The sequence below is a fragment of the Ahaetulla prasina genome, chromosome 5 (assembly GCF_028640845.1).
Source record: "Ahaetulla prasina isolate Xishuangbanna chromosome 5, ASM2864084v1, whole genome shotgun sequence".
Lineage (NCBI taxonomy): Eukaryota > Metazoa > Chordata > Lepidosauria > Squamata > Colubridae > Ahaetulla > Ahaetulla prasina.
The window spans coordinates 90,785,569-90,799,404 of NC_080543.1; the positions used below are offsets into that span (position 1 = coordinate 90,785,569).

The window sequence follows — 13,836 nt, forward strand, 5'->3', positions numbered from 1 at the left end:
AGAGAGAGACAGAGAGACCAAGGAATGAACTATATGACTTTTTATTAGAAGGTTAAGGCAAAAGATGATTGTGCTAGATGTTCTGTAAGAACCTTCTAATATATACATTCTATAATTCGATGAAAAACAATCTCTCTGTGTTTCTGTAATGTTTTTGCCAGAATGTGAATTTATAGAATTGCAGACCTAGTTTTATAGTTAATTATTACCTGGGAAAAATAGTAATTCTTTTTGGGCAATAAACTTGCCATACCTGCTCGCCTAGCTTCCCTAGCCTATGATACATAATGTCACATGATTAGTTGTTTGGGAACAGATAATTAGTTCGTTTTTGTTTGGAAAAAATGAAATTGTGACAGGATGCCATTAAACCATTACTTATAGACCAAAGACTGTTTTTGTGATGCATCAGAATTTACTGAACTTGTGTCACCTGTTCAGGATAGCATAACTTATCAAGGCAGATAAACATATTCAGGAGACTCTGTGTGTGTGTATTCTTTTTACAACCCTGTAATCCTTGCTTCGGGGTGGAGTCAGGGCGACTGAATGGAGCTGAATGTTTACTGGCTGGATGTTCTTCCTGTCGTCTAGGTTTAAACTCTCAACCTTCCAAGTGGAGGTGAGTATTTTCACCTCTAGGCCACCACACTACTACATACACACATATGAAATAATGATGAAATATGTATTTAGGAACTGTCAACTTAAAACCAAAGTATCTTCTGCCTGGGCTGGGGGTTGGACTAGAAGGCCTCCAAGGTCCCTTCCAACTCTGTTGTTGTTGTTGTTGTTGTTATATCCAAAAAGTGCCATTATACAAATTGGTAAAGATACAGAATTCTATCCTGATTTGATTCAAATTAATCAATTCAGGGGAAAAAGTACTTTGTGTAAAATCCTCTCAAACCCCAACTGGGTTTGAAACTTTCAAAAACAAATTGGAAGTGTATTTCTACATTTCAAAAGAAATTCCAATTGCCTTTTGAATTTTGGTCCAATCCTTCAAATCTCAAGAATAAAAGATGGTTTAGAACCAACTCCAAAAGTAAACTAATTCAGTTATTTTAGAACTCATATATTGCATTTTATAATCTTAAATACAAAATACATTATTATTTATTATTTAAGACTTGCATGGCAATTATCTTATGGACACAATTCTGGGTGGCTCACAAAAATGTCAATAAACCCCAAAAACAAATAATAAAAATCAGCACATAAATATGTAATATTTTTCTTCTTATGATATCCAAGAATTAGGAATATATCTTGCTTTGCTCATAAATCATTCAAGTAAAGCAACAGTATTTGGGCCATCATATCATTTCCCCCAGCATCATAGCCCATAAAAGGGTATGAAAATTGATAGCATCTCTAAAATTGTTTCATGAATTTAGCATTTCTGTAGGAAGGATCTTTCCATGGTATTGATGTACAGAGGTGCAAACCTTTCATTTTGCATTGTTGCCGTGATAGTATTTGCATTTTTTTTTATCTAGGTGTTTTTCACTACTATAAGGGTAAAGAAACGTTGGGGCATTCCTAGTTCTCTGCAATAGTTCTTTAGTCATTGTTTTTATACTTTTTGTTATGTAATTCTGGTATTTTGAACAAGTAGCTACGTGATTTTGCCTCTAAGAAGTAGATGATTAAAAGGCAGTCATTCCATATAGCCCCAGTCATGTCAATTTGCTTTTCCAAATCCAGAGTTTCCTTCCATGAAGCAGGGTATTGCAGCACATTCCACAAAGAGGCTTTTGGGACTTAAGACATTCCTGAATGCATGGTATGCAAAAGATATGATCACAAGGACCTCATACCTGCACAGGACTCATAAAGATATCCAGGCACATTGGATAAGTACACTTTAAGTGCATTTAAAATAAGTAGACTTTTTCTTAACTCATCAACCCAACCTAAATTAATAGCAAACTCCAAAATGAAGTTTAACTATTATATTTGAAATATCTAAAGACTGAACTTTTATCTTTTATTTATTAATCAGTGGAACAACTTGCCTCCAGAAGTTGTAAATGCTCCAACACTGGAAGTTTTAAAGAAAAGTTTAGATAACCATTTGTCTGAAATGGTGTAAGGTTTCCTGCCTAAGCAGGGGGTTGGACTAGAAGACCTCCAAAGTCCCTTCCAACACTGTAATTCTATTCTATCTTTATCATTAAAATGCAAATTTTAATACAATAAACAAATGACTCTTAAAGCTACCTTTGGCCCCATATATTCCTGGAATTATGCATACAGGGATAATAGTGCAAGTTAATCTATAAATAAAACTGAAGGGAAACCAGTTACTACAGTTAAATAAATACATGTGCTGTTTGATTAAAATCTCACTAAAGAACGGAGCATGTCTTCCTGTTTGATTTATGTCTGAATTTGAAACAAGAAGTTATTTACTTATTTCACATGTGTCCTGTATTGTAATTCAACACTACTTCCTTTTAAGTTTCTTGCTGACATTTTGATTCTATTCTGTCACTACCTATATAATGTACTTTGCTTATTAGGTAATTAAGTTAATTACTAAGGTGAGAGGCATCTTCAAATATTTAGGGACATTTGCATTATCGCACTGCTGCATTAGAATAAACAGTCGCTTAGGCAACTAGAAATTATTTTCTTTACCAAGGCCTTTCTGAAGATATTTTAACTATTATTACCACCGTCACCATCATGATCTACATTGGATCTGAAAGTGTCTGGAAAAAGAAATTAGGAAATTTAGAATATACCTGATTTTTCTTAACAGGGAGATGATGAGGCTTTCTGTAGAGACTTTGCATTGACTGGACAAAAATTCTCCTAACACTATTTTATTATAAAAGGGAAAAAGATAGTTCCATAACTCTGGCTCACTGAATGGATCCATAGAACATGAGAAAATATGTAGCAACTTAAATATAGTTGGTATTGTTACTTGAACCTATAAAAGAAAGGTTGTTCAAGAGGCCAAAGTAAACAGATCTTCATAAACAACTTTTTTATTTATTTATTTTTATTTGCATTTATATCCCGCCCTTCTCCGAAGACTCAGGGCGGCTTACACTATATCAAGCAATAGTCTTCATCCATTTGTATATTATATACAAAGTCAACTTATTGCCCCCAACAATCTGGGTCCTCATTTTACCTGCCTTATAAAGGATGGAAGGCTGAGTCAACCTTGGGCCTGGTGGGGCTTGAACCTGCAGTAATTGCAAGCAGCTGCTGTTAATAACAGACTGTCTTACCAGCCTGAGCCACAGAGGCCCCTGTTTGATCTGTTGGCCTAAACTTTCAAGGAGCAATTTTATGGATCCCTTTTTCTCCTAGTTCCATCAAATTGCTCTATTAATATGCAACGGTTTAAGATATTTTGCTTTCAGCTGAAAGTTTTTCAGACTGGGTTTTTCATCTAACATGTCTAAATTTCCCAAAAGCACTTCTGCAGAATAAAATGCCAGCTTTTTAGATTGTTTCTTTTTTTCCTCCCTCTTTATGAAACAGGGACAAACAAAAGTATTTTGGTTACTCAACTGGTATGAAAACAGTAGAATAAAGAATGCCCCTTGTCTCCTTTTTCACTATTGTGACATAAAACAAGTTACAGTCAGTGTAAAAAGTAATTGACTGCATAATTCATGACATATAATGCATCTTTCACAGCTATCAGTATAAAAACAATGATATTTGAATAGCTAGGTAGCTTAATTATGATTCAAGTTTTGTGGTTTGTTGGTTGCTTTGCAAATGACATATGCATGTGACAGGTACTGAAAACATGGACTGGAGAGAAGACAACCATTTTTCCCTGTAGGGAATGAATGGTATGGAATTTTGCGTTACTCTAAACAACCAGTAGCATCCATGAATAACTGACTAACTTTTTAGAAACGTCTAGTGGGCAGACCAACTCACTATGTCACAGTGGCAATATCACAAATACTAAGAATAATGAACAAGTCTGTTAAAATTATTTAGGTAGCAGAAGGAAGTAGAAGTCACATCCATGTGTTCTATGTAAAGTTTCACAAGTAAAACCTTGATTCTAAATATAGCAAAGACATAGCATCCTGAGTGGACTGCTGTAACAAATATATATCATTGTGTTCCAGCACTGTTTAAATGTTCAATACTTAGCCTTTCTAGGCCACCAACTGCAACATGACTCCGGGCCATTTCACAAAGTTAAAAAATAACCTTATATAAAACCAACCATTATCTAATGGACATGTTATGCTTTCACATGATTCCATGATTTAAAAGACCCTGTGCAATTACTCTAGCCTAAAGCATGGAGGAAAAGTCAGTTTAAAAAAAAAATGGTCGGGGACAGGCAAGGTACAGACCATATGAATTTCTGGGGAATGCTGCTCCAAGGAACAGGTGTAGTGACAGAGAAGGTCCAATAGATGACATTGGTCAAACCAATAATGATGGGAGGGCATCAGATGGGCAGAACTATGAAAAGCTAGCAATTCCTGATTAATAGATCTCACACCATGTAAGGCTTTAGAGACGATGACCAGCATCTTGAATGCCCCCAGAAGATAATATTGTGGCAAACTTAGTATTTACTTTAACATTTAGTATATATTTTAGTGCTTACTTATATACTGTAAATACTTGTTCTAGCATTTATATAAATGTATGTTGTTACACAGGAGTCCATACATTTTTGAGGAAATGTACACAGGATATTTTCAGTGACTTAGTGTAATTAGATCTCTTGGGCCATTTTTGTTTCTGAGCATTTTACATACCTCTAAGATTTTATAAGCCACTCTTCCAAATAAAATTTCAGGTGACAAAGCATTCTAAAACCATAATCAAATAAAATTGCAGCGTGAAACACAATCTTTAAAAGTTTCAAAATATGCATTAGATCAGAGTCTTGTACCATTCTATGACATAGTGTGTTGAATCATACTGTGAAGGAAAGAGTTGGGCTTACACATCCTAAGACAGTAAGGCAATTTGTTTAGCTTAGTCTATTATGTCAGGTCAACTAATATACCAAGGAAAAAAGTATTTAAAGCAACCATTGTACAGAAAAGACTTTTCTTTGTATCTAATCTTTTTGGCTCTCTAAATAAACCCAGTTCCAAACTTCTTATGCTTTTAAATAACTACCAGCCTCATTTATCAAAGTTTTCTCTTAATATGGTTATTATTAGAGCATGAGAATATAACACAGAAGAGCAGTAAACATATAGTATATACTGTACAGAATCCCTGTAACTATAGGTAAAGTATAGGTAAAATTCTATGGGGGTATGGCGGTGACCTCATAACTGGATATCCAATTCAGCTATCCAGAGTGTTACTTCATGCAGATTAAAACAGTCTTGTTCATCTTGTTCATAATGCCTTGGTAAGGCCACACTTGGAATACTGCATTCAGTTTTGGTCGCCACGATGTAAAAAAGATGCTGAGACTCTAGAAAGAGTGCAGAGAAGAGCAACAAAGATGATTAGGGGACTGGAGGCTAAAACATATGAAGAACGATTGCAGGAACTGGGTATGTCTAGTTTAATGAAAAGAAGGACTAGGGGAGACATGATAGCAGTGTTCCAATATCTCAGGGGCTGTCACAGAGAAGTGGGAGTCAGGCTGTTCTCCAAAGCACCTGAGGGTAGAACAAGAAGCAATGGGTGGAAACTGATCAAGGAAAGAAGCAACTTAGAACTGAGGAAAAATTTCCTGACAGTTAGAACAATTAATAAGTGGAATGACTTGCCTGCAGAAGTTGTGAATTTCCAACACTGGAAATTTTTAAGAAAATGTTGGATAACCATCTGTCTGAGATGATGTAGGGTTTCCTGCCTGGGCAGGGGGTTGGACTAGAAGGCCTCCAAGGTCCCTTCCAACTCTGTTGTTGTTACTTGTTGCATCTATCTGACAGAAAGGTGGAGATTCAGTCTAGCCCAGGGGTCAGCAACCTGTGGCTCTGGAGCCACATGTGGCTCTTTCACCCTTGTGCTGTGGCTCCGTCACTCAAAATATGTGTCACAACCACCAATGTGCGACACTCGCCGGCACACAATTTACTGAGCTTTTTAATCCCCCGGTAAGCCAACCATGAAAAAATCCAAGAAAAGATTCAGAAGAAAACCGAATGTTTAATTTAACTATATATGCTAGTTTTGTGGCCGCTCAAGAAACAGTCAGGCACGGGAAGGGTTTTGTGGCTCCCAGTGTTTTCTTTTCTATGGGAAAGGGGTCCAAATGGCTCTTTGAGCGTTTAAGGTGGCAGACCCCTTGTCTAGCCCTTCATGTCCTGGTGCCATTCATTTCAATAGAGTCACCTAAAAGAGATTCTGTTATAGTGGCTATACTCCACCAGGTCAGGAAGAGAAACCCATCAGAAACAGAAAATTAAGTTTCAGTGCAAAGGGAGCCAAGGAGGGACCTGAAAATTACCTGAGACAGAAAGACAGAAAGCCTCCTATGGACTTTCTGTGTTAAAAAAAAATAAAAAATGAACTTGTGATTTATGTTTTTATGATTAGAATAGAATAGAATAGAATAGAATTTATTGGCCAAGTGTGATTGGACACACAAGGAATTTGTCTTGGTGCATATGCTCTCAGTGTATATAAAAGAAAAGATACGTTCAAAAAAAGATAGATAAAAAAACCACAATGTAACTTTAGCGAGATGTTAAAACATAATCGCACTTATAACTGCTGTAAAGGATATCAGAAGCCACTTATTTATACCTTTGTCTTTTTATATATATATCTTTCCTTTTATTCCTACTTTCTTCTACCTTTTTTCTCATTGCAATATTAGCTATCTCATATGTATATAGACAGAGGAAATGACCCCAGAGGGCGCTTCCTTGAATACCAAAAGCTGTCGCGTCAGCGCGTGGTTCTCTGCAAACAGCAGCGCTTCGTGCGGTTCGCACGCAACTCCTTTACGCCCAGGTGCAGCAGTTACATTTTCTACGATTTTCCAAGAAATACGAGCATCTCCCGTCCTCCTCCCCACCACAAGCACCACCCATGATTTCTGAGGACTCCGACCGGCGGGCAGCGCCTCCTGACCCCTCGTCTTCCTCGGGCTGCTCTTCTCCCCGCCCACTCCAGGGTTCTTGCCGCAGCTGCAGGGAGCCAAACCCCGCCCCCTCGTCCCCGCGTGCAACCGGCTGACTGGCGAATGAGACTCGGCGTCCTCCCGGCAAGCCCATTGTCTGCATTGAGGCGCCGGCGGGAAGCGCGAGAGGAGCGAAGCCAGCAGCGTCGACAACCTTCCCCGCGAGACGCGCCCGGGCGCTTACTTACACCCAGAGCAAACCAGAAGCACCGCAGGAAGGAAGCTGCGTTCTGGCGCGATGCGGAGCGCTGGCAGCCGCTCTGCTGAAAGACGGAACCAAGGAGTAGCCCCGGCTCGGGACCTCTGCAGCTGCTGAAAGGAGAAAGAGGCTAGGCCGCCTCCGGAGACTCCCAAGTTTGCCCTGACAGGAGGAGCCTTTACTACCTCTTCCCCACCTATGGAGACTTTGAGCGCCGTGCGGGCTAAAGTGGGAGCCAGGAGCCCTGTTGGCTGCGAGGCGGCAGGGACCGGTGAACCCCAACCCATTTGTTCTTCGGGTCCTGCTAGCCGAGGCTCTCCCGCACCGCCGGCCTCGGATTCCCCCGCTTATAGACTTGAGGACCTGGAGACCTTGGCTACTGTGGGTGAGTGAGGCTGGGCTTACAATGAAAAACAAAGAACGCGGGAGTGGAACGTAGTCTACCCCCCTCCCAAGCCCTTTGCGCGCGCCGCTCCGTGACCACCCACTCGGTTCGCCGGGCTTGGCTGACTTGAAAGGGACCCCCCCCTCCCTGCCTTCCTTCCCCTGCGGGACAAGGAGGGTCGAGGCTTCTCAGTTTAGGAGGCTGCACTCTTATTTGAGCAGGTGTGGTGCAAGAGAGTCGTGGGGCGTCCCTTCGCTTGGAAGTCATGAACTGAGAGTCAAGGCAACAGGAGAGCTTGTTGTCAGCGCTCTTCTTCCCCTGGGCACAGCCCCAAAGGATGTTGCCAGCTGTGCCATCCCTGTGAAAATGCCGTCTCACTGTTCGCTTGGTTTGTCAACTTTTCTATATGTCGTGCACCCCCGGCAGCAACTACTTTTTGACATCTAGGTTTTCTTTTGCTTAAGTGTCACTTCTTCTTCCTGTATTTTGATCCGGGTAGGTTTTTGCAACTGTTTTTATTGGGCAAAGCAGAGTGAGTTTTACAGATGTCAGTTGAAAAGCTAGCAGTTCTCACTGTCATTTCAGAACTTATAAGCACAATATGAACAAGTCTGATAATCTCTCTCTCTCTCTATGTGAATAAATGATTCTGATTTTGCCTCTCCATGATGGCATAAATCTAAACCAGTTTGTAAATTCTGTGGTTCTGTTTATCTGACACTACAAAAAAATGCTGAGTTTTCAGCCTTTAAAGTCTTAATTGTTGTGCGCCACCCAGAGTCCCCTTTGGGGGAGATGAGTGGTTATATAAATTGGATTAACAAAAACAATTTACACACCTTTTTATTTTGAGTCCCAGCAACATCAGTGGGAGTTCAGCCCAACACAAGTAGTTACATTAATTATAGCTTTATGCTGTAGAGAATTTATTTGGTTTTCCAAGCATTCCAAGCATTTTATGTGAAATAGTTGTGTTAAGTTATAATACATTCAAAAAGCTTCAAGCTTGTGAAGACTATGGAATACAGGTAGTCCACTACTATTTGTTTAGTGATCATTTGAAAATGTAAGAAAATGATTTACAATCAGTTTTGCACTTACAACCAATCCTCACACTTACAACCATCACAGCATTGTCACAGTCACATGATCAAAATTGGCAGCCAGTTTGCATTTAGAAAAGTTGCAGCATCCCAAGATCATGTGGTGGCCATCACCCAGCTAGCTTCTGACAAGCAAAGCCAATAAGGGAAGTGGGATTCGCTTAAGGACTGCATCATTCATTTAGTTGCAGTGATTTGCTTAACAATTGTGGCAAAAAAGTCAGTAAAAATAGGTGTGTTTCAGTTAATAACCACCTTTCTTATCAACACACATTCTGATCACAATTGCTGTCATAAGTTGAGAACTACCTGTAAAAGCTTTTACAGAATGTTCATAAATCCCATCCTAGCTCCTGTTAATAATAACACTGTTTGCAACTGTGGGTGTGTTCTTCCTTTCAGCTGCTCAAGTTTCAGTGTATCTTCACTTAAGCATTGCTCACATAATAAGCTGGAATATTTCCTACATTCCTTTCAAAATGCAGATAATGCATGACATTTGAAATAGATCCAGTGACAGTAGTAGGTGTTTTATTTGTACCTAGCCTTCTTCCCCAACTTTCCTCTCTTGACAGATGTTTACTTGCAATCTGCATAAATAGTATTAGCAAGTTTTGAGTGTAATGAAAAGAGGAAACAGAAGGCATGAAAGCAGTGCTATACAGCAGTAAAGAAATCTAAGGTAAAATATGTACTGGAAAGGCTCTTATAAAAATAAACTTTTTAGTTAAATGCACCACCCAGATTCAGATGTTTGTCAGTTTGGAATTCACTGTTTGAAATTCCATTGTAGACTCCAGCTATGAATAGAAATGTTTGCATTTGTTGAATATATTTACTGGATGTAGTTCAGTGATACATCCAATTTATTTAATGTTGATTGATATTTTTGCACATTTGTTATAAAAAGGACTACATCATCCTTGTATTAACAACTAATTCATTTGTCCTGAGAAGGAACGTGTATACAGGAACATGTATACAGGTTTCTAATATATCAGTGTGGAAGGAACTCAATTCTCCACCTCTCCTCTTTCTGATAATAATGACAACAGCCTACAAAACAATCACCTTACAACTATTTTTCAGACATTGTCTAGTATCGTATAGCCCCAATTCAGTTGCAAGTAAGAAATTTCTCTCTTTTTATCTAGTCAGCTTGAATATGTAAATACCACTGGGGTTTTTTTTAGGATAATGCCCTGGACTTGCCTTAATTTGAAGCTGGTTTACATGTGCTGATTTCATCAGCAACAGCAACTGCATACACCTGCTAGTACTGCCTACAAGTGGGTGTAGTGATAGCTATCCATACCTTGGTGATCATAGCTCAGATGTGCTAATAGGACTATGACTAATCCTAACCCTAAAGAAGCCAGAGAATGAGAGCGATGTCCTGTTTCTTATTTATTAATGGATTAAATATGTGGCACATATTAACAATAACATTTGCTAATCAGTTCACAAACAGCTTCTTAGCTGCATGCGTATATAGACAGAGAAATAAATAGGAATATTTAATTTTCGAATTGTAGAATTTTTCTATTTTACTTTATTTTTCTGTATGTTTTCAGTTGGGCAAAATGTACAGCCTTCTTATGGGCCACTGATTCATTTGACACCTTGTTCATAAATAATTTGCAAAAATTATTGTGGAGTCATATCCTGTTAAAAATGAATCACATTTTTGTTATAATAATAGAGCTCTATTTCCAAATGGGAATCTCTAAAAAATTATTTGACTTTATAGAATCCTTACCACCATCAATTTACCACTTTAGCTACCACTTCATAGTGCTTTATAGCCCTCTCAAAGCGGTTTACAGAATCAGCATATTACCTCCAATAATCTGGGTCCTCATTTTACCGATCATGGAAGGCTGAATCAACTTAAGATAAGGCCTGGATAAAAAATACAATGCTGAGACATTTGACAAAAATATGGCCCCATCTTTATTTTCAGTATTTGATTTCTTGCAAAGTGTTTATCTGGGTCCTTAAGTAGTTTTATGTTCATTTTTAAAAACTTAATACTGGGAATCACTTTTGACTCTGTTGTAATATGAACATAAAGTCAGCCTTAATGTACAGAAACATGATAAAAGAACAAAAAGATAATAAACATTGGAAGTGATCAAAGTAACATTTCCCAGACAAACAGTTAAATTTTGTCTCAATTGAGTTCTGGACTAGGTTCAGGGTTTTATCTTTGTTGTAGGTGAAACTGAGAACTTCCTTGAAAGAAATATTGCTAGCAAGACAGCCTGAAAGTCTATTGAAGGAGACAGAAAAGGTTTTGAAGGAGACAATGTTTTAAATAATATCTGTTTTAAACAATATTTGTTGTTGAAATAAAATAAAATTATTTTCATTGAGTGATATTGTTTGGCACTCTTAATCCAATCATACATTCTGCCATTTTGGAAATTTGTGGCTTTTATAATTTTCAACACTTTCAAAGAAAAAGTTCATAATTTCTGTTCCTGTTCTATCTATCTATCTATCTATCTATCTATCTATCTATCTATCTGTCTGTCTGTCTGTCTGTCTGTCTGTCTGTCTGTCTGTCTGTCTGTCTATTTGCTTAAAAATAGATTGATTCATTGCATATTTCAATAGCTATATATTGTATTGTTATTTTCACTGTGCCATTATTTTTAAAACACAATATATTTTTATTACATATATTATAGCCATTTAAACATCATCTGAGTGACAATCACTTTTAACAGTTTATGTACTCTTTAATTCACAGAATTAAATATATATTAATATATATTTATTATCTGTTGATCAAAAAGAATGTATATGTAATGCACGTTGGATGCAGTAATGGTTTTGAGTTCCTTTTAAGAAATTTGTTTCTTTAATTCTATGTTGCATATGCCAAAAGTATATTCATTTAATAATTCATATTAGGAATAATTAATTAGTAAATAAATAAAATAAACAGGCAACAGATCCCCCCTCCAAGATACTTAATTGATTAAATTGAAGAAAAATCCCATATTTTCTGTGTTTGGGATTTTTGTCCAGAGATTTTGTTTATGACTCCTAGAAAGCAAACTTCTATCTATGGGGTCACTACAGTAAGATTTAAAATGATCTGATGATACATAAGCAAAAAGCTGTGCTTTAAAACACATGGTTGTTATTGGTAACCACAAATTGTGAAGTATGGAAATAAGGATGTTTTTGCATGTTTACCTATAATGTTACTTCTGTTACTGCTGTTGTGGTAATGTTACAAAGTTTCCATCAAGAAAGAAATATAATGGCCTGCAATTCTTGAGACAATTTATTAATATCCTATAGATTTTATTAGGTTTTAGCCACTCTAGCTATCTATGCAGCATTGATGACCTAATACTATTAACAAATAAAGTTTCAATTATCAGGCAGGCATTCCTCTGAACAGCAAGAATCTTAAAAAATGACTGATAGCTTTTAAACAAAAGATCTTTAAAATATGAATTGGATGATTGTCTTTATTCTAAAGCTGAAACAAAAACTTTGCATATTTGTAAGATATCACAGTAGAAGGAAACCTTTTGGAATATATTGTTCTTTTATGCTGAAAATTACAGCAGAAGAGGAAATAAAGGAATAGGTTAATTGAAAATGAATTCTTACAGATATTTTGGACATCTATTTTAATGCACTTTTTCAGATAATAGACTAAACACTTTGATACGTTTAGAAATATTTTTTTTTATTTTAACTTTTCGTCCAAAATGTCATCTACCCATCATGATTGTTCCTTACTCTCTATTTTTGCCCCATAGGAATCCTGTGCAGTAAACTAAGATGGCTGAAAGAAATTATTAGTTCAAAGTTGCCCAGTCTGAGATATGATTAAATTAGGTGTCTTGGAATACCTCCAATATTGTTGAGAGCTTCACTGTTTCAGCTAACAAAATACACTCAAAATAATCTTCAATATAATTCTGGATATAAAGAAGTTTGTAAATGTTTGTTATAATGTACTAGTTATGGCTTGATCTGAATTGAATTATAGGTAGTCCTTACTTAATGACCCTATTTGGAACTCACATTTCCATCACTTAAGTAATATGGTCATTAAGCAAACATTGAGTGAATGCCACATGGTCATTCGGTGGGGATCCAACCAGATCCAGATTCTTGCAAGAAGGCAAAGGCTGCCTCCATTTCAACTCACCATTCACCTATCGCTCCCCATCTGCCTTTTTGGCTGCCCAGCTATGTGCTGCCCAGGCCTGTCCACAGAACTATGAGAAACTGTTCTACCACTCAAGACTTTCTTTTATGCTGCCTTCTTTTGTGCCACTGCAGACAGGTCTTCTCTTGCACATTGGCCACGTTCTTATGTGCACTGGCCAGGGTCTCCAGTTCTGCCCTGCCTAAGAGCCTCCTTTTTAAAAAAAACCAAAAAAAAAACCAACAACACAGACCAGGCCAGTGTGTGAAAGAAAGTCCTGGCTAAGCCAGCACAAAAGAAGGATCCTTCTTTTAGGATTCTTCTTTTGGAAACCTTCTTTTTTCGCTTGGGAAAATCTGATTTTGGAGCATATGAGTAGGAAAATGAAATACTGAGGAGCTTTTTAACTTTTGCTATACTTTTTTAAAACAGGAAATTAGTCTATTTGTAATATTTTGCTCTATTTTGATATTTGATATATAAACTTAACATGCTTTGCTTTTTTAATTTGGGTTTGGTTTCTTCTATCTTCACGTCATTTAAGTAGTAGTCACTACTCAGCAAACTTATATTTGTCACTTATATTTTTAACTGACTTATTGGTTTTCTGAAGCTTGTTTGGAAAACGTATGTGCACATTAGGCTTTTTAACCAACATTTCATAAATTATAGGACTCTTTATTGACATTATGTAAAGACTGTGAAACTTTCATCATTTTAACATTGTTTCCAAAAGATCATAAAAGAACAAACCCTAAGAAATAATAAATATTTTTTTAAAAAAATTCTTCTATCCGTAGTTTGGATAAATTAGCATTCAAATCTTGATACACTCTGCAAAAATAAAATAATATGAAATAGGGTCAC

The 13,836-nt window shown here is 37.1% G+C and overlaps 1 protein-coding gene and 1 pseudogene across 1 annotated transcript in view; one reads left to right on the top strand and one right to left on the bottom strand.

Moving 5' to 3' along the window:
• Window positions 1-1,281: 1,281 nt before the first annotated feature.
• On the bottom strand, window positions 1,282-4,179 carry LOC131199954 (E3 ubiquitin-protein ligase RNF114-like; annotated as a pseudogene).
• A 2,881-nt stretch (window positions 4,180-7,060) lies between these two features.
• PRKX (protein kinase cAMP-dependent X-linked catalytic subunit) overlaps window positions 7,061-13,836 on the top strand; it is a 52,838-nt gene continuing 46,062 nt past the window's right edge. The window contains exon 1 of the mRNA XM_058186745.1: window positions 7,061-7,686. Within this exon, the coding sequence (XP_058042728.1) occupies window positions 7,500-7,686 (187 nt within the window). The 5' untranslated portion in view covers window positions 7,061-7,499. The remainder of the gene's footprint in view (window positions 7,687-13,836) is intronic.